Genomic DNA, 24,818 nt, shown 5'->3' with positions numbered 1-24,818 from the left:
ATGTGTATAGATCATCACATTGTTTTATTTGTTTACAAAACATATTTCTCCTCCACAATCTCTGTGAGAAGCATGAAAAGGGGAAGCCTGCTTATTTGTAAGATTAAATTCCTTTTATCTTCCTTGCCACCAGTCTTCACTTGGATAAGACAATGTAGGTTAGGAAGTAAAGCATAGAGTTCCAGTTCTCCACTTTCTTAGTGCAGAATTCTGAGTGTCTTTCTAATCTTTCTTATTATTCCCATCTGTACTCTTAGAATAACTATATTTTGAGATAGGCTAACCTGGGAACAGTAGTCCTAGCACAGAGGACAGCTTGATTTATAATGGGCTTTACAATCTGCTTTTTCTTCATACCAGCCTAATATTTGTAGCCTAATACTTGAAGTCTGATTCTCATCTCTGTTATGCAGTGATCCTTACAAAGCTGTGATTAGTAATTTATGACTGCATCCAGAGTTATTGTTGCATTGAATTTCTTATTGCCACCTGACTACGCTGCCTATTTCCCCATATTGGTCCTAGTTTGGCCTGGGTTTTCTTAACCTATCTAATTTTGCTATCGTGCTGTTTATCACCCTCCCCAGACCTGCTACATATAGACAACCATACAAAACCTTATGAATATATTTGTTGTATCTCAGCAGTCACCTTTTCTAGACAAATTGTCTAGAAAAACAAATTGTCTCACCTTGATCTTTTGAATTTCATTATCAATGTGAGGAATATTATGAAAGGCAGTTTCAAAATCTAAATAAATAACATAAATTAATTTTCCTTCTCTTATAAATACTTTCCTGGCTTTTTGAAAGACTGTTAAATATGTAAGAGGACATGATCTCCCTTCTAGCTTATCTGCCCTTACTGAGCCATGTGGCCATTAATCTTCAAAGGACATATATTTTCTTCATAACCAATTCACAAAGTACAAATTCATAGAATCAAAGAAAGACTTCACTTGGAAGGAACCTTAAAAATCATGTAGTTCCAACCCCCCACTAAATCAGGTGAAATTATTCTAATAGAAATATGTATTTATGAGGCACTAACATTGTATTTGAATAAGAATAAATGCTTTTGAAAATTTAATGCTTTTGATTTATTTCTCATTAGAAAGCAGCATAAAATATAGGCATTATGGAAAATTCTGCATTCAGAAGATAAGTTTCCCCTCTGCGAGCCATTTGTGCAGTCATTAAAAGGGATGCCACATGGTGTTATGTTGATCTTTTAGAACAAGATAGTCATAAGGGAGAACTCAGTACTACTAATTCTTTTAGTTACAGCAACCTTGTAAGAAAAATACTTATACCATTTAGCAAAGATTTTCTTTGGGATCCCTCAGTTGTTATTTTTCTTCACTTACTGAAGAACATGTTAAAGCACACTGTCATGTATAAAATGCTTGACTCTGCTTTAGTGTTGATTTAGAAAAAGTTTCATTGACAACTATAAACCATCGGTTTGAACAGTCTTAAAGACTGGCAGAATGGCTTGTCCAACTAAACAAAAATCAAATTGCCAAGTAGGAAATTAAAACATTAGATCACACTTTTCCTACAGTTTGCCTCTATAATAATAGGTCATTTTTATAATGGGAAACAAATGCCCATATTCTTTGTTTTAACTGGTCGAGACATGTCATCCTAATATGATGATCTTTACATATCCCTACTGTGTTCTTGTCCAATTAAAAATTTTCCACATTTTGAATTGCCAGAACATCTTATTACAAAGAGCTCTACTCCATTTCATTCTAAACAATGAATATTTTTTCTGCACATCATTTCCTTTTATTTTAAATGGAACAAGCTTTCCTAAGCTTTGGAAAAGTCCTGGAGGACCCAAAGTGAAGCATAGTATTTGAAAGGATGATTCAACCCATCTTGAGATAAGCATGAAGACAGATAATGTGCATTGCCTTTGGAAAGCACCTCTCTCCTTACTGACTGTGGAAAATAAACAAAACATCTGCACTGTGCAGGGCAGCACAGATACCTCAGCTTGGTCTTAAAACCAGAAGCATAATGGCCATTCCACCCTCATGGGACAGTCATTCTGTAAATGCATCAATGTGTCTGACCACAGGATCTCAGTTTGCACCTCTGCTTGACATTTGGAACAGCCTGTAGAATTTTCTGTGGCAATACACTGCAAAAGCTCAGGAGGACGTCAGCTGCAGATGGCAAATCCAGGCTCAGAAGCAGCCAGGAATGTGACTGTATTTTGTCTTTGACACTACCCACAGAAACATGAGGGTGTCACATAAAGGCTGAGATGATAAGGTAATGCTAGAAAGCCTAAAAAGAACCTTCTAACTTTATTAAAATAAAATCACAGGGAGAATAAAATTTCTCTATCAGTTTAAGGATTTTGAGGTTTTAACTGATTATAAAGACATTTTTTAAATGTGTGGCTTCATTTCCCTCTTTTATTATTGAAATCCCTTCTATTACAAAGTGTAGATTTTCTTTGTGTATATAGAAAGACAATTTAAATCAACTTTCATTTTTCATTCTAACAGAGAAAACCAGATTTGCACGGTGGAATGACACTGGAAGAAAAATCTAGTAAAGAATATGGCTTTTACTAAGCTAAAACTGCTACTTATTTATTAATTCTATTGTCATAATGGATTTCTTGACAGAATTAGGTGCAACAAAAGTGGAAGCTTCTCTAATCTATCTCCATGTGCCATTTTACTCAATCACAACATGCTTGCCTGGAGCACAGGTTAGCTGTTTGCTCAAGTTGATCATAGATATTAGATTTATTCTAAACATGACTAATTCTTTTAACCAGATGGCTGTGCAGATAGCTCTTTTTCAATTCTTTTTTTTTTTCTCAGTATTTATTTCATGGGTCTCTTGTTTATATTTATGATGGGATTTTATCCCCATATGTCCATTTTTTATACCTTTTAATTACTTAGACTTGGAATACAACATTTTTTTTTAAAGACTTCACAAAACAGTAAAATAACCACATTGCTACAATTAATGGTCATTTGCATACTCTAATGTCTTTTTTCATAATCTATTTAGAAGTAATTCTGATACCTAATTCAACTAATGTTGCATCCTCTGAGAAATTCCAGAGATATTCTCAGAAAACACAAAAGGTTTGTCCATTCACTGAGCAAAATATTAATGAGATTGAGTTCTCCATCTATCACATTCCTGATTTTATGTATGCAAGTCTCATCACCAGATGGCAAAAGTAAGTGGTCTTGTTCCCACACAGAAATACCATAATTTTCCTTTATACTGGAAATCTGTGTGAATGAACACTAGATTTTGCAAATAATTTTAGTGACTGCACAAATATGTTCCCAGTTTGCGACTATAAATTCAACTCAGATATTTAAATTTACTTATGTGAATAATGTCACAGAAACTTTATTTTTTGTAAATTTAAGCATACTGCATGCAGAATGTCTCACTATGGATGTCTGTACACAATAGTACTGGCTCTAGTCTGTGCTCTGAACAAGAGTTACAAATAATTGCTGAGTTAATCTACATTAGAAAGAAAATATTTTTAACATATGTAACCAGTTTCTTCAGGAAAAAAAAAAAATGCAACTTTTATTGTAATTGACTATTTGTAGTTAAGTGGCCTGAAGTGAACCTAGATGGTATTGATCCAAGATATCTTCCTGGATGTTGCAAGTCTTTACTGCAGGGAGACCTCTCTCTCTGAGTCTTTAGTTGAGTGCCTCCTTCCATGAACAGAATATTGGTGCTCAGCAATGATGTCATCACTTCCAAGCTGCCAGTATGAACATCAGATACATCTACATTATTTTTCTTGGTTCAGGGAATTTTCTTTGTGCTGTTTTGAATTAAATTGAAACTGCTTCCCCTTTGGAGTGGAAACCTCTTAAACCTTTCTTCTAATTTTTTGCTATGAAAAGTAGCACCCACCAAAAAGTCAAAAGGTATTGTTCTCATGTGAAAGCTGTTAAATATTAAACACAGCTTAAATAAAGTATTCCGATTTCTAAGAGTTTATCTGAAAAGCTTCTTAGAGGAAAAAACACTTGTATGCATTAAAAACTAATATTGGCAATGGAGTCACAAAGAGGAAACAAAATTTCTCTCTTATAGTAAAAAAAAATGATACTTTTCTACTCATTAAATCAGAATGCTGTCATCTTGCCATGCAATATAGTTCTGTGGTCCAAATACCAGATTCTAAAACTAAATACAAACAGATTGTGGGGCATGTTCTCAGATAGCCTGGAATGTGATGTGCCTTTCAACGGAGTGGTGGACTCAGGTTGTCCCTCCAGAGGCTTGGAAGATGGTCACTACCCCAGGGCAAGAAAAAAAGTATCTGTGGGTGACAGAAACGTGGCAAAAAGGGAGGAACTGTAGCCCATAGAGACAGTACTGGAATGAGTAGAGACCTGGGTCACCCATAGCCCAAGCCCTTCTGTGGCAGACAGGGATGAGAATGAGTTGGCTGTAACTCAAACCATACTGGGATCGCAGCAGCCAAGCACAGAAGCAAGAATTTGCCTGTGAATATATGATAGATGGAACAGATTTGCTTATACACAATTTTATTTCTGTTCTGTCTTATTTAGTTATTCTTAGTATTCTCTCTTTAAAGGGCTTCTTATTTTAGTTTATATTTTAATAAAATCTGGCTTTGAGTTGAGTTTTTGGTCTTCTGGTCTCCACCACAAGGCAAGGGTCTCAGAGATATGCATCTCAGAGATTCACCTGTCTCTCCTCTCACTCCACTGCTCACACATCCTTTGCTTAACAGTGTGCAGCATTTGAATTTATCATAATTGACTGCAAATTAGTACTTACATCCTGTGAAAATGCAGGGGTTTTAAAATTTGTGTTGTTAGGCAGAAGAAATGTTGACACTTTTTTTACACAGCTTCCAATTCTCTTTGTATTGTCATTCTAAGCTAAACAACACTTCTTGACATTTTCATGTACGGGGTTCACTGTAAGTTTAAGTGAAGCCTTTAGTTCATCTTCCTCTAATTTACTCTGGATTTTGAGCTGCAGCACTGACTCCTGAAGAGCTCGTCTTTGTGCCACTTTAACTCAACTCTAAGTTTTTTAAGTGAAGCTTAACTGTCTTGTTGTTGTGTAATGCTGCCCCATAGTAATTATTTAATCACCCAGTCATAAGCTGAAATACTTCAATATCTGCTTTTGGGTTTGAGTTTGTCATTTCACTGGGTTTTGAAAAACTCCCAAAAAGTCTATATGTCATTTATAAAATATTTAGTTTAATTTAAGACATTCCAAATAAAGAAATTCCTCAAATTATTTAATAGTTACTATATTTCTTTAATCCTAGCGTTATGGGACACTCTTGTTAGAATTTATTTATGTTTTCTCCCAATAGTTTGCTTTTCTAATTTGGATTTAGTCTTAGATTATCCAGGAACTTGGGAAAAATCTCCAGACATTCTGAGTGACTTTTGCTTACAGAAATACTCCTCCCCCTTCTCTCTCTCGACCCCTCCCTCCCCCACCACAGACAGTTATAATATTATTGACTTTGTAAAGTATTTTGTTACAAACATGGGAATATTATTAGGTAACTTATGAAGTCCATGCATTTCAAAATATACACTATTAGCTTCAGTAGCCTACTCAAACCAGAGATCTACTTCAATTTCTGGAAAAAATGTAGTGGTTTTGGACTCTGACCCCCTGCTTCTCTGTTGGAGTTCTCCCACCTTATCTCCTCCTTCACAGCATTTCCTCTCTTCCCCACTAGGTTTGTGTGGCTGTTTCCACTTACTCCACAAGTACCACAAATATGAATTCTTGAGGACTGGGAAGGGTCATCCAGAAAGGCTCCTTGCTACTGTGGGAAAGACACAGATAATTGTGGGTCATCACATTTCATTACTTGTTTATTTATTTGTAGGTTGAGATCCTGATTATGTAGTCTGAATTGATTCAAAGTGAGCTAAAGGTCAAACTCATTTTGGCCAGGCAGTTGAGATGATTTGTAATTCATGTTTCTCCAGTTTTAGGCAGGGTCAAATACCTAAGGGAGATATGGCTGGGATGTTAACAGGTTCCTAACCTAAAGTACATGGGAATATTTTCACTATCCATTCTTTTTTCTTCTTTTCCTTTTCCTTTTCCTTTTCCTTTTCCTTTTCCTTTTCCTTTTCCTTTTCCTTTTCCTTTTCCTTTCCCTTTCCCTTTCCCTTTTCCTTTTCCTTTCCTGTACTGTCCTGTCCTGCCCCGGCCCTCCCCCTCCCCCTTCCCCTCCCATTTATTTTTTAAAACAAAGAACATACAGGAAAGGTAAATGAGAATATCCTATTTCCTCATGCACATACATAGAATCATAACTGTTATAACTTTGTGTATGTGCACAGACAGGCATATCTATTTATATACATCTTAACCCTATTATGGATTATTAGGAGAGGATTTAATAACTGTTCTATGAGTACCACTCTGAATATTCTGAAAACTATTAAATAATGCATTTTTACACTGATATTATGTCAAGTAGTCATAGCATTTGTAGCATTCTCTGTTCTAAGTGTCTGTAACCCATAATCACTATATAATGAAATTATTATTTGTGTATACAATTTTGTGCATACTATGTTGCCTGCAATAAGTGTGCTTACATCTGAGAAAAGGCAAAAAAATAATATAAAAATATTTTTCTATAATACTTTGTTTCAATGCTTTGACAATTTGACTTCAGATTTGTGATGTTATCTTTTGTTTTCACAATGCCAAGTCATGATATACTCCAAATTATTGAATATAAAATTATTTTCTTGTAACTTATGCTACCAAGGTCTCATACTGAAAAATTTTCAATATTTCTATGGGGAAGAAATAGTATTTTTCAGAATGTGCCGGTCTGGAAAATATCCTAATGCATACAGTGTCTTTAAGTCGACAGGCGCTTCAATTTAAGTAATATCTATCTGCAGTGTGACAAGCCTGAAGTAACTGGATTACCTGTCTAGTAGTCTAATGAGAAACCCCAGAGGTAACCATGGAAGTCCACAGGAAACAAAGCTTAATTTGTCTATGTGACCTTGTGCGTTAATCTAGATTAGTTGTTTGATGGTTTCCAAAACCCTAATCAGTTTAACAGCCACCCTGTAATAAGCTCCCAGTAAAAATTCTTCCTCCATCTACCAATTTTTATTTTTAAGAAGGCAAAAATTGGGCAGATACAGAATGAAAACTATAAAACAGTGAAGCAAATATGCAACTAGATAGGAAATAGCAAATTGTCAAACTACCCAGACCCCTTATTCTATTTTGATCCTAAGTGGTGCATACATCTAATTTAAATTCAGAATAATACTTCATATACTATGTATTGCTAGCTTAGAACTGTTTTCACAGTTTTACATTAAGATTTCTTCGTATTTCTTATTCCAAAGAAATAGATCTGTTCTCTTACAAATAAGTTTGGTTTGGTTGTTTTTATGTTCTTTTCCTGATCTAATGCTAAGAATTTTAATGTACTTAATCTTCACTTGATTTATTCATCTGCTTGATTGGTTAGACAGTGATCACACATGCAGATCTTCCTAGTATGTGCTTTCTCTTATTTTCTTTTTGAGCTTGAAGTCCTGTGTGCTAAATACTTATCAGTAGTCATCTTGGTTAGGTCTATATTAAATTACAGGACTTTGTTTTTCACTTCCCTATTTGAGTTAGGTGATTCCATCCAGAAGGTTATTTGACTTGTCCATTATCATGAAAAACAGTGTTTCCAAATAACTTTCTTCATTTCTTATCTATAATTTGCTTTCTCATAGCCCTTTCTGACTGCTTCAAAATTTTCTTACTCAAATTCCCATGGTCTGACTCTTCCTTCAGCAAAAGAACAGGACAACCTGGACACTATAACTAAGTATTTTGAAGTTCCTGGAATTGTAGACTCCGGTTTTCTTTCCCCCAAGCTTGACTTTCCTAAACCCCCCTCTGTGTCATTACTTAAGCAAACTTTCCTTTGGATATTTTTCAGAGCCAGCATCCTGTGAGTAATATGGGGTTTTGTGGTTCTTTAATACCATTTCTCTTATCCTGTTTCTTATCCTATTTCTGCACCCTGGAAGACTTCCAGTACAGCTCTCCCTCTAGCAATGCAGTTGTCAAAATGTTTAAAGAGTAGAGAAGTTACGTTTTAGCTCTTTACACTTTTAAATGAGACTAGCTTTCTTGTACTTTTTTGTAGAATTTTTGAAATACAAGGAAACTTTTCCAGCACCTGAAAATCATTACACAAAGGGGTAAATGCTACAGCAGCCTCTGCACCATGAGTAGGTTGTCTGCATGCCAGTGAAAGGTCTGGGGACACAAAAATGCTAACTGCTTGACATAAATCTCTGTGCTTCAGGAGCTATAATATTAGATGTTCTTGAATTCCCAGACCTTCTGATAGCAGCAAATAAAGATTTTTGCACTACTTCTAATATCCAACCATGAGAAGGGGTAATTCTCAGGAGTACAAAGGAAAATATATGCATATGCATGGGATCAGTAGGTTTAGTGGTATAGAACTATCTTGTCTACTGAGCACCTGGGTCTGCCTTACAGAACTGCAGCTGGACAAAATCCCCAGGGAGGACAGGGCAGTGGGGTCTGACCATCCCATCTGACAACTTCAGCAACTGCAGCTTAACCTTCTCATGGTAGAAGTCACCCTGAAATGGGCATGAGAGGGAGAGCCTGAAATGTTTGCAATATGCAGGTAGCAACTAGGATTTGCATGAAAAGGCAAGGAGCGGACTTTATAGAGAGACATTGTATTTGGGAAGTGAGCTTTAGGACCCTCTGGCACAAACCACCACAGATGGTCCAGAGGACATCTGCTGTTCCACCCAGAGAGGAAGCTCTTGGGGTTACTGCTGGCTGGTAACAGGCCTAGCATTGTAAATTTTCTTGCTCCATAAGATTTTTGCATTCTTTCAGGGGAAAAAAACCCCATATTTATAGACCACTGTAAACATACATCCGATTCAGCCAGATTTACCTGTGAACAGAGAAAAGGAGGCAGCAAAGACAGCTAATAAGGTGTGTCATACTGACTAACTATACAAAGGTGTGTCACGTGTCACTGACTAACTACAAAAGGGAAAGCAGTATCTTTTTAGATGTTAGACCTTCTACACAGTTATTTCTGACTGCTTCAAAATTTTCTTATTCAAAGTCCCATGGTCTGACTCTTCCTTCAGCATAAGAACAGGACAACCTGGAACATCTGCAACACCTGGGGACTGTGCAGAACAAGATTTCCTTTCAGACCTCATGGCCATGATTATCCATTGTCTTTAATTTCTTGTATCCTCCTGCATTCTTGGAAATGTGCCTAAAATACTGCTGATCAGTCTGGACCTTTTAAAATCAACTGATTCTTTCCTGTGCAACAACCAGAAGCATAATGAAAATACAGTCATTAATGGGTAATAGGTTTGTGCTCTCCAGGAAAGACAAGATTAAAGCGTGGGACTGAGAAACATTGTGGTAATAACCAATAGTGAAATAAAGATTATATAGATGAAAACATAAAGGATTTTGGTCAGTTGTATTGTGGGAGGATTGCAAAAGTGATTTCACTCAGGAAATCTCTCAAATACTGCACAGGCAGGTGAATAGATATCTCTATATTTCCAGTAAATTCTTATCACTATGATTACAATTTTCCAGGTGTTTGCTGGAGGCCATGTGTAAACAATAATGATAAAGCTCAGTTATTACAACATAGCCACATGTAGAGGAATAAAAGACAATGGAATGACAACCATAGGTGGGATAGAGGTTTTTGCACCCTGATGAGTTGAGTTGATGATTGAGTTAATAGAAATGGGACACATTCGGTGGAGTAGTATCTAGAGTTTCTGCATCAAATCAAGTCACCTTTTGGAACAATACAAAAAAAAAAAAGTCTGGTAGAGATCCTGTGATAGCCTGATGTGATGCAGCCATATGAAAACAGAAATGTATTAAATAGAAATGTAATAAACAGTGTTCAAGCAAGAGTTTACCTGGAGTATAGTGTGCAATTACAGCTGTTCACACAAGAGAACTAAGCATGCTGAAAAGCAGAGAAAGTAATCTAAGATGCTTAGAGGGAAGAAAGTTTTAACATGATCAGAGGCTTGGGATACCTCTCCTATGAAGACAGGCTTAGAGAGCTGGGGTGTCACCCTGATTCTTAAGATTTTCTAAAGCCTTCTGAGTTTACATTCTGTTAGAAAACTTTCTCACACAACTTTCTGTAAACAACCTATTGTTTTGCATTCCTTCATAGGGGTGGAGAAACTTGATGGACTAGTAGTTTGTCCAATGTCTTTGGAGAGGTGGCACATTCACTCTCCAATCCACTGTCACCTTTGGAAAAGTATAAAAGTTGGAGTCAGAAAATAAATGACCCTTTTTTACCTTGCAAATAGTAGTGGCTCACATTGTGCTTTCACGTGTCCTATAGCAACACTGGGGTTGTTCAGCCTGGAAAAAAGAAAGCTCTAGGAAAATGCTTATTCCAGCCTTTCAATACATAGAGGAGTGGGTTATAAGAAAGGAGAGACTTTTTACCAGTCAGTAGCAATAGGACAAGAAGGAATGGGTTTAAACTAGAAGAGGAGAGATTTAGGTTAGATGTTAGGGAAGATGGTCTTTACTGTGAGGGTGGTGAGGCACTGGCACAGGTTGTCCAGAGAAGTTGTGGATGCTCCTTCCATGGAAGTGTTCAAGGCCAAGTTGGATGCAGCTTAAAGAAAGCTGGTGTTGTAAAAATGTCCCTGCCTATGGCAGGGGGGTTGGACTAGATGACCTTTAAAACTCCTTTTCAACATAAAGCATTCTGTGGTTCCATCTTTCAAAAGGAACTTGGCTTTCACAGCCTAACAAAATGTTGCATGTCCATAATATTGCATGTTAATACACCAGAGAAAAGCCATTTGAACTAATAGCCACTACTGGCACAAGAACAAATGGGTATAATCTAGCTATTTATAAATTTATCCTGAAAAGAAGGTTTCTAAGCATCGGAGCAACAACATTTTGAGACAGCTTTTCTAGTTGCAGCACAAAATTTAATGTGGTTAAAGAGCATAATCACAACCTGGATTAAATTATGTGATTGACCAACTAAGCAGAACTCCTATGCTTTCCTGTGACCTTTATTATTAGTGGGAAACATAATACAAGGTTATGGGCAATAAATGTATAGCTCCTATATCCTAGATAAGGTTCCGAGTTCAGTTCTGCGTTCAAAATGCATTTAATGCTGCTGATTTTTTCACTTAATGCTCAGTTTCTGTGTCTGTTGTCCATTAACAACACTTGTGAACCCAATTATGTTTGGCTTTACTAATGTTTAAGTACTTAATAAGATTTCCATCATTAAATATGCATTATTCTTTTAATAGAAATTTTTTGAAAAATATTTTTTCAGTAGATTATATCTTTCCAATATATGTTGGAATATAACAACAATAACAACAATCTTGTTACAGCATTACATTTCAGCTTTTCATGCTGATGTGTAATGTCCATTCCCCTCTCCTGTTAGGGTTTTATTGGTTGCTATAGTTACCAACCATTGCTCCATTCATGTCATTTATATAGGCTAAATTCTTAGTGACCCTAAATCTGTTATCATACACACCTTGTTGTTTCTATACTGTGAGATGTCAAGGCACCCAACATGTTATGAGCAAGACTTCCAAATAAATTAGTAGAGCTTGTCTGCATGACAGTCTGGATTCACAGGGCTGAATCCCTCCTTTCATTGCCATATTTTTACATCCACCTTAAGAATAAGTCAGCCAGGTCTTGTACATGCTGTAACACAGTCTATCTTGATATTTATTATTTAATCTATTAAAACATTTGGCTGTCTCCACACACAGTTGGGGGACCAATTAAAAGTCCAGAAAAACTGTACAAAGTTTCTCATGTAATTAGACGTTTCAGGGCATGCTATTAAGGGCCATCTGTTCTCCTGGATGACTGAGTATGACTGAGAAATAAGATGTTTCCTTCTGTGCTTGAGGTTCCGTCTGTCTTGATTCTATATTTGATTAACTCTGTATGGGGGTGGGGACTGAAATTATTTATAATGGTCTTAATCAGTATAGCAGGTTAAGTATGATTAGGGTAGGATATTGAACTGTTTAGCATTTGAGAAACCTTTTATTGTTTCAGTGCAAATAACTATCTTGAATATTTTTCTAGGAGAACCTCCACTGCTTTTCTGTTGTTTACATTTCCCCACCACCTGTTTTTTTCTTTTGTCATCAGTAATCCAATTTTGCCATAGAATAAATGGTTACAACTAGAGAAAAATCACTACCATTTAATGCATTTTGAATTTGGCTAGTAAAGCCAAACAGATCTGAGCAGTGCAGCAAAACATATGCTGTAAACTTATGAGAACTGGCTTGCTTTCCCCTCAGTAACATCTGTGCAGGCTCACCAAAGGTAACGTAGAACATGCCAGACTGCCGCAAAACGGGGAGATACCCAAATTAACTTTTAATTTAGGTATTGCTGCTGTTCTGCCAGCTGTGATGTGCCAATACCCTTAAGAGCAGATTTCAGTCGCTTTTTATCAGTGCAGCTGTCTGCCTACACTTTTTCCTCTAAGTGCCTCTAAATCCTAACAGAGCAATGACACGCAGCAATACTTTTGTTTAACATTTCTAACAACAACTGATGGTTCAGCTAGAGTTTTGCATTAGCACACACACATTTAAAACTTAAATCTCGCTCTAAATAATACTTCCACTTCTTTGTATAAATTTATGCAAATAAGATCAAAGGTCTCATGCTCTGCATATAGCAAAGTATTTACAAATCTGTGCCAAGCCAGGACATCTGGTCATTTTGTTTTGGTTATAGCAATGTGGGTTTTTCTATCTACCATGCTTTCTTTGATATTTCACCCACTTTATACACAGCAGCAAGTACAGCTATATCGATATTAAAACAACATGTTCACTTATTCACTTAAATGCAATATTGTTTGAAAAATTAAACAAGAAACAACAGTTTATGACACCCTGTTGCACACATAGCACTGCTAATGTCACTGCCCTAGCATCACTCTTAGGCATGTAAACCCTGGCATTTTCCCAGGCTTCTGGTTGATTTTAGGAATGGTTATCATAAACAGTTTAAAACTAGGATTTGATGGTAATTGTACACACTTAAAATAGAAACATATGACCAAAATTTAGATACAGTTAGCTATCAAGGAGTGAGTTGCCTTTCACTCCCTTTAGTGTCAGCAAATAATATCAAGGAATTTCCAATTTGAATTTCCAATTTGTAGTAATTTTTTGTGTCATTGGGTACCTCACTTGGAGTGAGGTATATCACCCAGGAGGCCACATTCCTCATCCCTATGAAGAGTTCAATCTTAACTTCTCTTCTAATTCCTTGAAGTTAACTTCACTGCTCCCATGTGTTTCCTTGGACTGCAATGTGATCAACTCAGTATTTTTCAGCAATTAGTATCTAACTCTAGAGACTACTTTGTTTTCTCTCTTGAGGAGAAATTGCATGGATCTTTCTACATAGAAAATATAAGTGCAGCTATCATGACCATGCAGCTACAGCTGTTAATGATGCACACCATAGTGAATGTGATTCATACAGTCATCTGGAATTTATTATCTACTGTGAAGGAGATGTGGACTTTTTTGTGTAATCAGAAAGAGAATATAAATTCTGTTTTAAAGAATTTTTCCTGAAATGAAAAGCCTAATTTCTCTTATTATTATTCAAAGTGAGTAAAGTTGTTAAAAGAACACCACAAAATCTATTAAAACTTTGACAGATGTTCTGGTGAAATGTAAAACTGTTCTTTTTACCTTCAGGAATAACATTATTTCATTATTGTGATAATTCTATGATCAGAAAACTGGAAAAATTAACTTTGATGGATTTTCTTTTTTCCTGGAATGTTTCTTTCATAAGAGAATAGCACAAGAAATCTGGAAGCATAAAGATTTGGCAAGTAATTAAATCATTCAGAAAGTGGAATTTTAATCCTTATAGGAGCTTTACTTAAAGTGTCATCTCACAAATGTGTTTTCATCTTGGGAATGGTCATGTTGGCTGTCTGCTCCCTTGATAATAATAATGTACATCTGTTCTCACAGTTTTCATAAAATGGAGGATAGTACAAATCACTGCAGATTATATAATTACTACATAGTAAAAACACTGGGTTTATAGATTTTTTTAATATAATAAGAATACATGTTACATTATAGAGAAGTAAAAAAATGATATGCACATGAAAGTCAAGGCTTGAAATGTATATATATGTAATTTTCCTGCTACACTACAAGCAGGATGGGAAAAGGTGCGTTTTCTGGCCCTCTTGGCTTTTCTGAGCCCTGGTAAAAGCATCTAGGTTTTTCAAGCTCCTCCCCTGTCTCAGCAAGAAACATGGGGAATGTTTTCTTATAATTGAGACAGTAAAGCCTCTGCTATTCAGTGGCGTAGTTTTCCATTACAATACTTAACCTATAGACACGGCAGATCATTTTCCTCTCAGGATCTAAATTAATTACGGTTTTTATCCTATGTAAAAATTCCTTTGTGATAATCTGTTGTTTTGCATGCTAGAGAGGACATCACAGGAGATCACTACAGCCCAATCTGGCTGCAAGAACCTGTGAAAAGTTCAGAGCTGTGACAATCCTACTCATGGGGGAATTGCAGGTGAAGTAATTTGTCCCCCAATGACCCTTGAAGCTTGTGTCCCATCTGCCTCATCCTGTGGAGCTCCAAAGAGCCTGGTGCATTTCTCCATTAGAATGAACATCCAGTGGCACAAAAGGGGTGCTCCTGCTCTGAGGAGCAGAGTCCAAAAGATACCTGGGGAGCAGTTGTCCAAAAGATACTTGGGGAGCTTCCCTATCAGTGGGGTTAGTAGCTTTTTGTGGGTTTAAAGCTTGCTTTTGTTGAAGAGCAAATGAGAATGGATATGTGAAAGCTCTCCTGTTAGGTAGAATAATATAGACTCTGTGTTCAAGCTGTATTTTAATTAAGGGTATCAAAAATAGAGTGTCATACAGACTGAATGCTAGGGATGATTTAACATGCAGAAAGAACGACAAGTGAGAGCTTAGCAAACTAATATAGGCTTGGAAAACAAGATTTGATGACCTTTTAATCACTGACTTTCTCAGTATGTAGAGAAAGATCACTTATTTTCCTAATGCTTCAGTTTTTTTCTGTACAGTGGGGATAATAAAACTGCTTCAAATAAGCCTTTTAGGGAGAAATGGTAAATATTGGCAACTGCTTACATCTTTGATTGAAGAATCATACTGGCTATTTACTTTGGGCAAGTAAATGCTATGTGTAGATACAGAATTTCAAAGTATAATAGGTCATGAAACCATGATGTGGTAAGGCATTCCTCTTGGACTTGTGAACTAAAAAAGCCAACTGGACATGAAAGGGCCTTTGACAATCTTCAGAGGAAAGAACAAGTTAGCAGCTTTAAATCTGAAATTATAGATAAATACATTTCCCTTCCTTAAACCCCCTGTAGTTCCAATTAGGGATTCTACTTGTCACTTCCCTCCCAAAGTGTGGCACAATGCTGCTATGCATTATTGAACATGCTGCTGTGCCCTACTTGACCCCAGAAGTGACTGCTTTTGGTACTGGATGAAATGAGTCACACAGATTTCTTGAGTACTTCACTGAGAGATTGTGACTAGCTCAATTAGAGAATGCTCAAGAAGTGTTGTGAGATACTTGGATTACATGCATTATGTAAGGCCAAATTAATTATGAGCATTAATACAATCTTGATCTAAAGAGTAATTTGAATAAGGGATGAAATAATAAGAAGATACTTTTAAGTCCCATACAGCATGCTTTGCTTTTCCATATAAAATATCTCCCTCATAATTTAAAATGTTTTTGTGGAGCAGAGCAAGGCAGTGCCACTCAGAAGTGCCAGGAAATTGCACTGCCAGATGTGAGTCATTGCTGAACTCCAGCACTCGTTTCTTTGTTCACCTTTCAAGCACAAGACAACCTGTTCCCTACCACAGAGTTGCCTGCAGGTACCTTGATGGAACATGCAATGAGGAGGCTGCTGGACAAGGGGAGATTGTTTGATTTTTTTCTGAAGTTTGAGGAAGTATCTTTATTTCCTGTGAACACCTGGGGTGACGTGGCACAACCATCCTTGTCCTTGGGTAAAATCCTGTTATTTCTGAAGTCAAAGAAATCAAAGAAATCTCCTCTTTTCTCTTTTAGTGAAACCAGGATTTCCACCACAGACATATTTCAGTGCCATGTTCTTTCAGGTACGGAAATAGTAAAGTGCTGGAAATGACATTAATTTCTGAAGCCATGTAGTCAATTTCCCTACCAAAGTAGAAGAATCAGACTGAATGTATCTGACTGATCACCACATCTGTCTTGGAAGTTGGATGGCCAGCATGGGTTTCCAGTGCAGCTTTTTGCATGGTAAGCTTTATACTTTTTGTGGATACCTAGAAAGTTTGGTAGCAGATTTACTTTAATGAAATCTGAACACAAGGAGATCAGATTTCTAAGTCTAAACTTTGTATATTTCTAGGCTAGATTATTTTGATTAAATACACATATCCACAGCGTATTTAAGACACCTATTTTAGGATGAATTGACTTATTCCCTAGAGCTGAATTAACTCTTAGGAGTAACTGACTACAATTAGTCATGAATTTCATACTTTTATACTTATTCTTTGTAAGTACTCTAGGGTTTTAAGGAAATGGGGCTGGAATACTAAATTATTTAGGGTTACTGAGCTAGTTACCACAGAAACGTGAGCAGAGAATTGTGTTTTATCTTTACAAGCAGGGTATCTCTGCAAAATTTTCCCTTTGATTGCTACCAAATGAAATATTTTAGATGAATAACCATTTTCTTTCCAGGTATTGAACATCTATCTCTAACTTTTCACAAAAAAAATCTCTTTACTTTTACTTACTTTTACTTACAAAGAAGCTTTTTACTTTTCACACAAGCTCCACTTATAAGACCAGAATTCCACAGGCAAATTTCATTTGAATGTAAAACCTGGGGTGACTGTCAAAAGCCAAGCATAGAAATGGTTTTCTGAACATTTAGTTCTAGTCCATTTATTTTTGTTTACTTCTGTACTTCATTATAATGAGATACACGTTTTTGTGTATCGAGGACTATAATTACTCGTGTCCATACAGCAGCTCAGCAGAGAGTATAATTATTGCTCACATGTCAGCTCAAGGCAAGAATTAGACTCAGAAGTCTGACATGGTCATTACTCCTACATTTTAATTTGTTCACCTCCTGGTAGCACCTAACAGATCACCTATGCCTGTCCTAATTTTTCAGTACAAAGAGATTAAACTCCTGCCTCTGTATCCTTTTTTTGTGAGGGAGGTAGTCATACCTGAGAATGAAGCTGGCCATGCTCACAGAGACGCAGAGCTGGTTCTGGGACAGGACCGCAGGGCAGCACTGGGCAGCACAGGGCAGCTGGCCACATGTGCAGCACTGCCAACATCACAGACATGCCTGAGGCTGCAGAGACCTGACAGATGGTCCTGGGTGCACAGGGGTGGAGGGTGTTCTCTTTTTTGGTAAAAATCAAGCAAGGTCTTGTGTCAAGGTAGGCATTTGCCACAGCTGGTGAGATGTATACAGTCTAGAAGTGACATAGCCATTGCTCATGAGCTGCGTGTACCAAAACCTACTTTGATGTGGCTGCCAAAGACCCCTTCAAGACAGGGGCTACAGCAGGGATGACCAGAGAGTCTGTACTGTATGCTCTCTGTAGGTGCCATTCATGCCCATCTACCTCTAAGGGCAGCTTGCTCCAGAATTCAAAAGCACTTTTAGCACAGGAAGACACTGGACAGTCCCTTACTCAGTTGAGGAATGGGAGTAGAGAAGGGCTGCTGCCTAGTACAGGTCCCCATCCACTGCTGTACACTGGCCTGTGCACTGCTGACCCTTCTGGTTTTTTCTGTTTTCTGTCTGGGGCACCAATAAATTTCCTGAGAACTCTCACAGCTCGGTACAACAAAAACCTTCAGGCTTTAACGCAGTGTATTGAGTTTGTGGTTTGTGCTATTATGTTGGGCAAAACAAAACAACTTATAAAGCCACATGAAACTTCAAACATCCCTCCTTTTCCTATTACCAGTGAATCCTGGGTCTCTAAATAATTTAAAAATGTCTGGCACTTAAGGCTTTTTGGCTGGCTTTCTCTGAGTTTGTGTGAAGACTGTCCTCCACAGCAGGGAGCCCTGACCATTTCAGTGCTATATTGCAGGGCATGTATGCATGCTTCCCATTGTTTTTGGAACTACAGACAGAGCTACAATGCAACAGTTGTGCAAGATTCCTCCATAAGGCCCTGGTAAGGTACATGAGCCTACATAGAGGTGACTACCCTGCTCTCCACCTATGACTGAATGAATAAAGGAACCACTTTTTCCTCTATATTCATACAACTAACAAAACAGTAATAATTTTCAGAAAATTGTCTTCATTGCAGCTATGTTGAAAGTGGTAGGATGAGAGTGAGTCAGTTGTGAAAATTAAACATTCTAATTTAATATATTTTAGTGATAAATGTTCACAAGCAAGCAGAAATTAAGTTTGTTCTCTATATTTTAAATTAATTTTTATTCTTCAGTTTATAAGACTCATGTCTCACTATATGATTTTAAGTGGTTTCACAAAATTGTTTCAAAATAAATGATTCTGTAGAGTTTGCATATACTTGATATATATCTGTGAAATTATTTGTTCTTGTGCATGTTTTTAGTTACAGAATAAAGACTGCTTAAAGTTTTATTGAGAAAATTCAAGTAATTTTCTTATAACTAAATGAAAAGCATATCATTAAAAGAAGATTTAAAGGCAAGAAAAAATCCTTTTATGAGAGCACAATTATTGAATAATTACTTCAGCTCTGGCAGTGAATGCTTTGTTATTTAATGAAATCTTAGTATGTAGTACTTTATCCCAAATGTGTCACGAATTTTCAGTGAGAGAAAATGAACTTTGGTCCTAATGTGTACTCTGGGAGTGAGAGGCACATGGCAAATATTATAGCAGGTCACTTTGAACGTTATTTGCTCAGGTATCAGTAGTATCTGGGGTGTCAATAACAGCAATTTCAGTTTCCCTGTCAGGCCATGCAGGAAAAAATGTGTCACTGTCCTTTCATTCCTCACCCACAAGCTATGGATATCTCATGCTGATACACAATCCCAGGTCTGGCCCCAGCATCCCTCACCGTGACTCAGCTGCAGCTCTTCACCCGCCTGTGATGTTACCCGAGCCCTTCTGTGCCCGTTCCATGCGATGCTCGGAGGTACCACCACACTGCTGGCTGCGCCTGAACCCCAGGGTGCAGCAGTGTCGGCACTGGGGCTGCAATTCCTCTCACCTAACCTCAGCTTTCTGAAGGTTAGAAATATAGATACTACTCTATTCCCTTTCCAACTAATGGAAGGAGACAGGAACAGCTGGCCAACACTTCTCTGGGTGGACCTCACCGCTCTCCAGAGCTGTCTGTCCTGCACCTACAGGGACATCAGCTGGCTAAGGCTAACTGCATGTGGCACTGCCTGGTCTCAAGAGTTTGCAGAGACACAGCTTGACCTTAATGTGCACTAAAATGATTCTAGCATTAACAGAACCATTTTTGGCAAGCACGATGCTCTACATAAGGAAAGATCTGCACATGGTCCTCCCTGTACTTGGGACTAATATTTCAAATGTTGCAGATTATAAGATGCAAGTGCAATACAAGCAAATAGTTTTCTCAGTGATGAAGAAACATCATTAAAAGCTAGTGAAATACTTTTCTAAACCATTTAAAAGCATTTTGCCAATAGATCAGGAGGTCAGGTGCAAACTAAGTTAAGTCAAAAGGACTAAAAATATTGATCTTTGAAAATTAATAACATAAATAAAACAATACCAACATTACCTGAGCAAAATTAAAGTTGGAACCAAGAAAAGTAGAAGCAAATTATGCATATTTTTCAAAGATAATTGCTGGAAGTATATTTACATCTCTAAGTATAAAGGGGAAATTGAAAATTACATTATTTATATCTCAGTACTTTAAAAGTAAAATTACATATATAATTCCAATGAGTATAAGTTCAATTAAAAGCCATATAGCATAGAATAACTGTGCTCTCATAATGTGAATTGCTTCCTAATAAGTAAGTGAACCACTGAGCAAATTTTTCTTATTCATAACTGCGCAGAAGAAGACAGGGGTAATCAGTGGGACAAAAAAATCTGTCAGTGTCCAATATGAAGTTCTTGTTTAGAGCCAAATTAAATTTTGTCAATTTTTGTCTGTCACTATTCTTTGATTTTTATGTTAAAGATATATTTGAATAGAAAGCCATTTGCAAATATTAAATAATCTAAAATTTGATTAAATACATTTATCAGGATATAATTTTAAAGATCTGGCAGTTTATTCAATATATTTTAAGCTCTTTTTGGAGGATAAAAAGTCACTCACTTTCTTTCTAGCATTACCAGTTACTTTTTCACAAATACACTTTCTGTACCTTATTTCTTCATGATGGAGGTGTTTTGACTAGTGTCACAATTTTAAAAGTCAGTGAAAAATCTGTTTCACTGAAGTGGAAGCCCTAATTAGGCATTGCTTTTTCTTCTTAAACCTGAAACAAGTATAAAAGCACATCTCTTAAAACATTTAGATCAACTTTTTTTCCCTGTTCATGAGCAAAGAATTTAGGAGTGAAGGAAAAACACAGTCTTTCTCTGTGACAGAAGATAAAGACAGGGAAAAAAACCAAGAAAAAACAATGAAAAAGCCTCACCATTTCTCCTTAAAATCCTTAGGAGACCAATTCTCCCTCTCACTTTGTGTTTTGTGGATGGAGAGGTTTGAGTCGATTGATGACAGAGTTGGGTTAGCACCGGGACCATTTACTGAAGAGAGGGGAAATAGCTCTTCAGTCAAATACTTCCATATATTTGGCTTTTTCCAGTGGCTCTTCTGCACTGTTTTCTGAAACAACATGACTATGTTGATTACTGCTGCAAGAAGATTATTATGGTAAAAATGTTCAACTGACAAAGATTTCAGTGTGTGTATTATCAATTTGTATGAGTCAGACCTTTGTTGGCAAAATCTCAATGGAATTGCAAAATACAGTTTTCCAGCTCAGCAGACTTGTAGCAAACATGTACAACTTTATGCAGAATGCCAGTGCCAGGCATCAGAGTAAAGGTTTTCAGCATGTTGCAAAACAAACAGCAAAAAAACAACCCACAAAAGAACAAACAACCAAAAAACTGCCAACCAAAAAAACCCCAAACCACCAACCCCCCAAAAAAAGAAACCAAAAAAAAACAAAATCAAAAATTGTGGTCATCTCAGAAGATGCAAAACAACTGTCTGAATGTGAATGTGTACACACACACTCTTACCTACACATATGCTCTAACACATAGATGCAACATTAGTCAGGCTCCTAATATCTACACCTAAAATTGCAAAGAGGAACTGTTTAGCACAAGACTATACAAATGCTCATATTGAACTGGTGGGGATAGATTTTTTAAACTGTTCCTCTTATTGTCACCACTGATTTAACTGACAGAGCTCTCCTATCTATCATCAATCAATTTTTTAATTGCTGTAGGTGAAAGCTAGATTTAAACAAAAGCTTTCGAGGCATGAATTTTCATATAATACTTCAGTAAACAGTCAGTTTTATCAGTTTAGATTCCATTCACTTGTGAGGAAAAGATCAAACAATCTGGCGATCTTGTTTAAGCTGTTTACAAAAATGTAGATATCAATGGTAAAAATCAAATTATAAAAGTATTACTGATGGATACAAAAAAAAATTAGAATTAGTGGAGAAATTTAAATTAAAATATCCAAAACTTCCAAAATTTTTTTGAAGACTGGATTTCTTCTAAAAGCCTTTTTTTTCTCAATTTAGTAGTGCTCAATAAAACTGAAAAGCTATTAAGCTAAGTGAATAAACTATCAGAAGCTATCCACTTTTTGGTGAGTCAGCATTTCCAGTTGTAACAACAGCCCTGGTGTCAGATTATGAAAACTCATTGCTCTAGATAGGATCTTAGAGGAGAAATTTCAATCTCAAAATAACAAATGGTTTCCATGTAGCTTTAAATTTTTATTTTGCTTCCTTAAACTATATAAGGAAATGAAATTTTATTCTTTCATATACCAAGGAGGAACTAGGCAAGTTTAGCAATAATGTTCTGGATAGGTGGTTACACATAATATACTGAGTATTGCAATAGGATGTGACATGCTGCACATTGCAAATGACATAAATCATTAAATGTATTAATGTTGAAGGCCTTAAAGTAATTTATGCAATTTACTGGTTGGTCCACAACTCAGTGTTTCAGGATTAATCTTATACTTCTGTGGGTCGTTGAACAATGTCAGTGGTCAGTTCCCTTCTTTTCCCTCTGCTTTATTTTGTGGTTATCATTAGCAATATTGCTTAATACTTCATTGAACCTCCTTTTGCCTGTTTACTCACTATGCAGACATATTTGTGTTCTCTATAGCCGAGTACCCACAGAATAATATGAATACTGTTAACTTTAAAATGTAGTGCCATTATGAATACTTGCTTAAGCACACAAAAATTGCTTGGGTTCAGAGGCCAGTTAATAAGGAGTCAAGTCCATCTCTGGTGCTATTGTCAAAGTCTTCTTATTTTTCTTCTTAGGTTTGTACATATACAGAATTATGATTGCATTGTTCAAAAGAATACTGGGATCACATTCATAATTTCTGTTAGTTTGGTAACAGTATACACTCCACTTTACCATCTTAGGAAATTAAGAAAAGAGAATTGTGGGTTTTGTTCATCATTGTTCAGCATACAAAATGTTACTCCAATCTATTTGAAGTTCTACCTGAAAATTTTAGCACTGAGTGATTATTGAAATAAACACAGAACAGAAAGGAGAATCCTATAAACTCACTTATAATGGAAATACAAATGTCAAGCTCAAAAAATCCCACAAATTGTTAATTATTCCTTTAACATCATCCTGTTCTATAAGGCAGCTTGAAAGTAAATTACCTCCTTGTTGGAGAAAATACCAAGCCAAATGCTCTAACCTCTGATTTTAAAAAATATGCACAATGTCAAAATGTTTTAACCCCAAAATGTAGCTGGCATTTTATTTTTCATCATGCCTATTTGTATGTGTTACAAGATTTATGTTGATGAAATGAATGGAAAAAATGAGGACAGTAGAAAGAAAAGTTGAAGTCAAGGCAAAAATATTATTATAGTATATCAGAATCTCTCTGTAAAAATAACATTATGGGATTATTAGCTGCTTTTTGTGACAAAGGATATACAGGAGGCACTACCTCACCACAAACTGTATGGGCTTTCATTGGGCTTTCATTCCAGTCTTCTCCGGCCCCTGAAGCCCAAAGCCCACCTGGAGAGAAGATCCAGTTCCAGCTGCAGATCCACATCTCTGTGTCCCCTGACCTGGTCACTCTTGTCATGGGAAATCTTCAAGGTCAGCATGAAATAATTTGTGCTTTTTTAGAGAGGTAGGACAGGAACAGTAAATCCTACCTGGGGCTGGTGCAAGCAGTGTTTGTCTCATTTTTATTTGCATCATGATTTCCTTTTGCCACCCATTGATACAAAGAATGTAATTATAAAACCACTTCACATTACATCCATGTGCAGTGTTATTGTAGCGTAAATTCCTGCCAGTGAATGGAGGATGGATAAACAGAGATATTTTTCTCCCGTGCCTTTGTCTTATTAACAATATCAATGAGCAACATCAGTTGTCTTCTTAGGCAGGTTGAAGAACACAAGCAACTGTGGCTGCTCATTATCTCATGTACCCAAGTAGTCTTTGCTAAATAGGCACATATTCTTGTATCCTCACTGCACAGAAAAGACAAGATTGATGGAGATCAAAAAAAAAAAAAACCCAAAGACAAACCTAGAAGGATTGCAAGTATTTATTTAATCACAGGACCATTTATCTGATTTTTGTAAGGTACTTCCTCACTTGAATTCAAACCATTCACAATAAGGAATAAGAAATTCACTGAAATTTGAGAATTAGACATCAAAGCAAGTCTGTTTTATCTGCTGAAGTAAACTGAAAAGAAAATTTCACAGTGTCTGGCACAGTCAAAGGTAGAAATCCTTCCTCTTTGTTGCCCTCCCCCAGATGCACCTTGTCTCCAGGAATACATCACGTGAGAAAAAAACTTGTCAATTATCAAAACTTTTAACTCTAAGACTGCGATTAGACAGAAAATAGAGATATGTTTCAAAATTAATGCAGTAAAGAACTATGGCAGTAATAAAAGAAGTCTTATGCTTCATTTCAATATTTCCCCATTTTAGTTATTGGTTTGCAATATCACCACCCTATTAGAATCTAAGCTACAAAGACTTCAGGATAATAGATCTTCCTTTAGACAGCAGCATTTGAAGGGAAAAGGACAATTTAATATTCTAAAATCAGTGGAACTGTGTGGGCAGTAAGGAAGAGGGACTTATCTGTAGATTTACTGTGAAACAATTACGCTCCTGCAAGCTCTAAATCCCTCTCCTACTCACAATTAAAGGCATAGATAACTTCCTAATGTACAGCAGCTGACAGATCAGATGATGGAAAGCCAGTATCTATCACTCTCTGTTTACTTCTTACTTTGTATAGGGAAAATCACCCATATGCAAAATCCATTTGGGATAAAAAGAGCTTGGGTAGCAGTGCATAGTAGGAAA

General features: G+C 36.5%; 1 protein-coding gene across 4 annotated transcripts in view; it reads left to right on the top strand.

Annotated features, from left to right (window-relative positions):
• Positions 1–24,818, top strand: part of MEI4 (meiotic double-stranded break formation protein 4) — a 125,311-nt gene that overhangs the window by 20,429 nt on the left and 80,064 nt on the right. For 3 of the 4 annotated variants that reach the window (XM_077782324.1, XM_077782323.1, XM_077782325.1), the window contains exon 2: positions 16,319–16,481. In XM_077782324.1, the coding sequence (XP_077638450.1) occupies positions 16,406–16,481 (76 nt within the window). In that variant the 5' untranslated portion in view covers positions 16,319–16,405. Of the gene's footprint in view, positions 1–16,268; positions 16,482–24,818 lie in introns of all 4 variants that reach the window. The other variant, XM_031504411.2, reaches the window with a different exon arrangement.

The sequence above is a fragment of the Lonchura striata genome, chromosome 3 (assembly GCF_046129695.1).
Source record: "Lonchura striata isolate bLonStr1 chromosome 3, bLonStr1.mat, whole genome shotgun sequence".
NCBI lineage: Eukaryota > Metazoa > Chordata > Aves > Passeriformes > Estrildidae > Lonchura > Lonchura striata.
The sequence above is the reverse complement of the archived record's forward strand: the minus strand, read 5'-3'. Positions and strand labels throughout refer to the sequence as shown.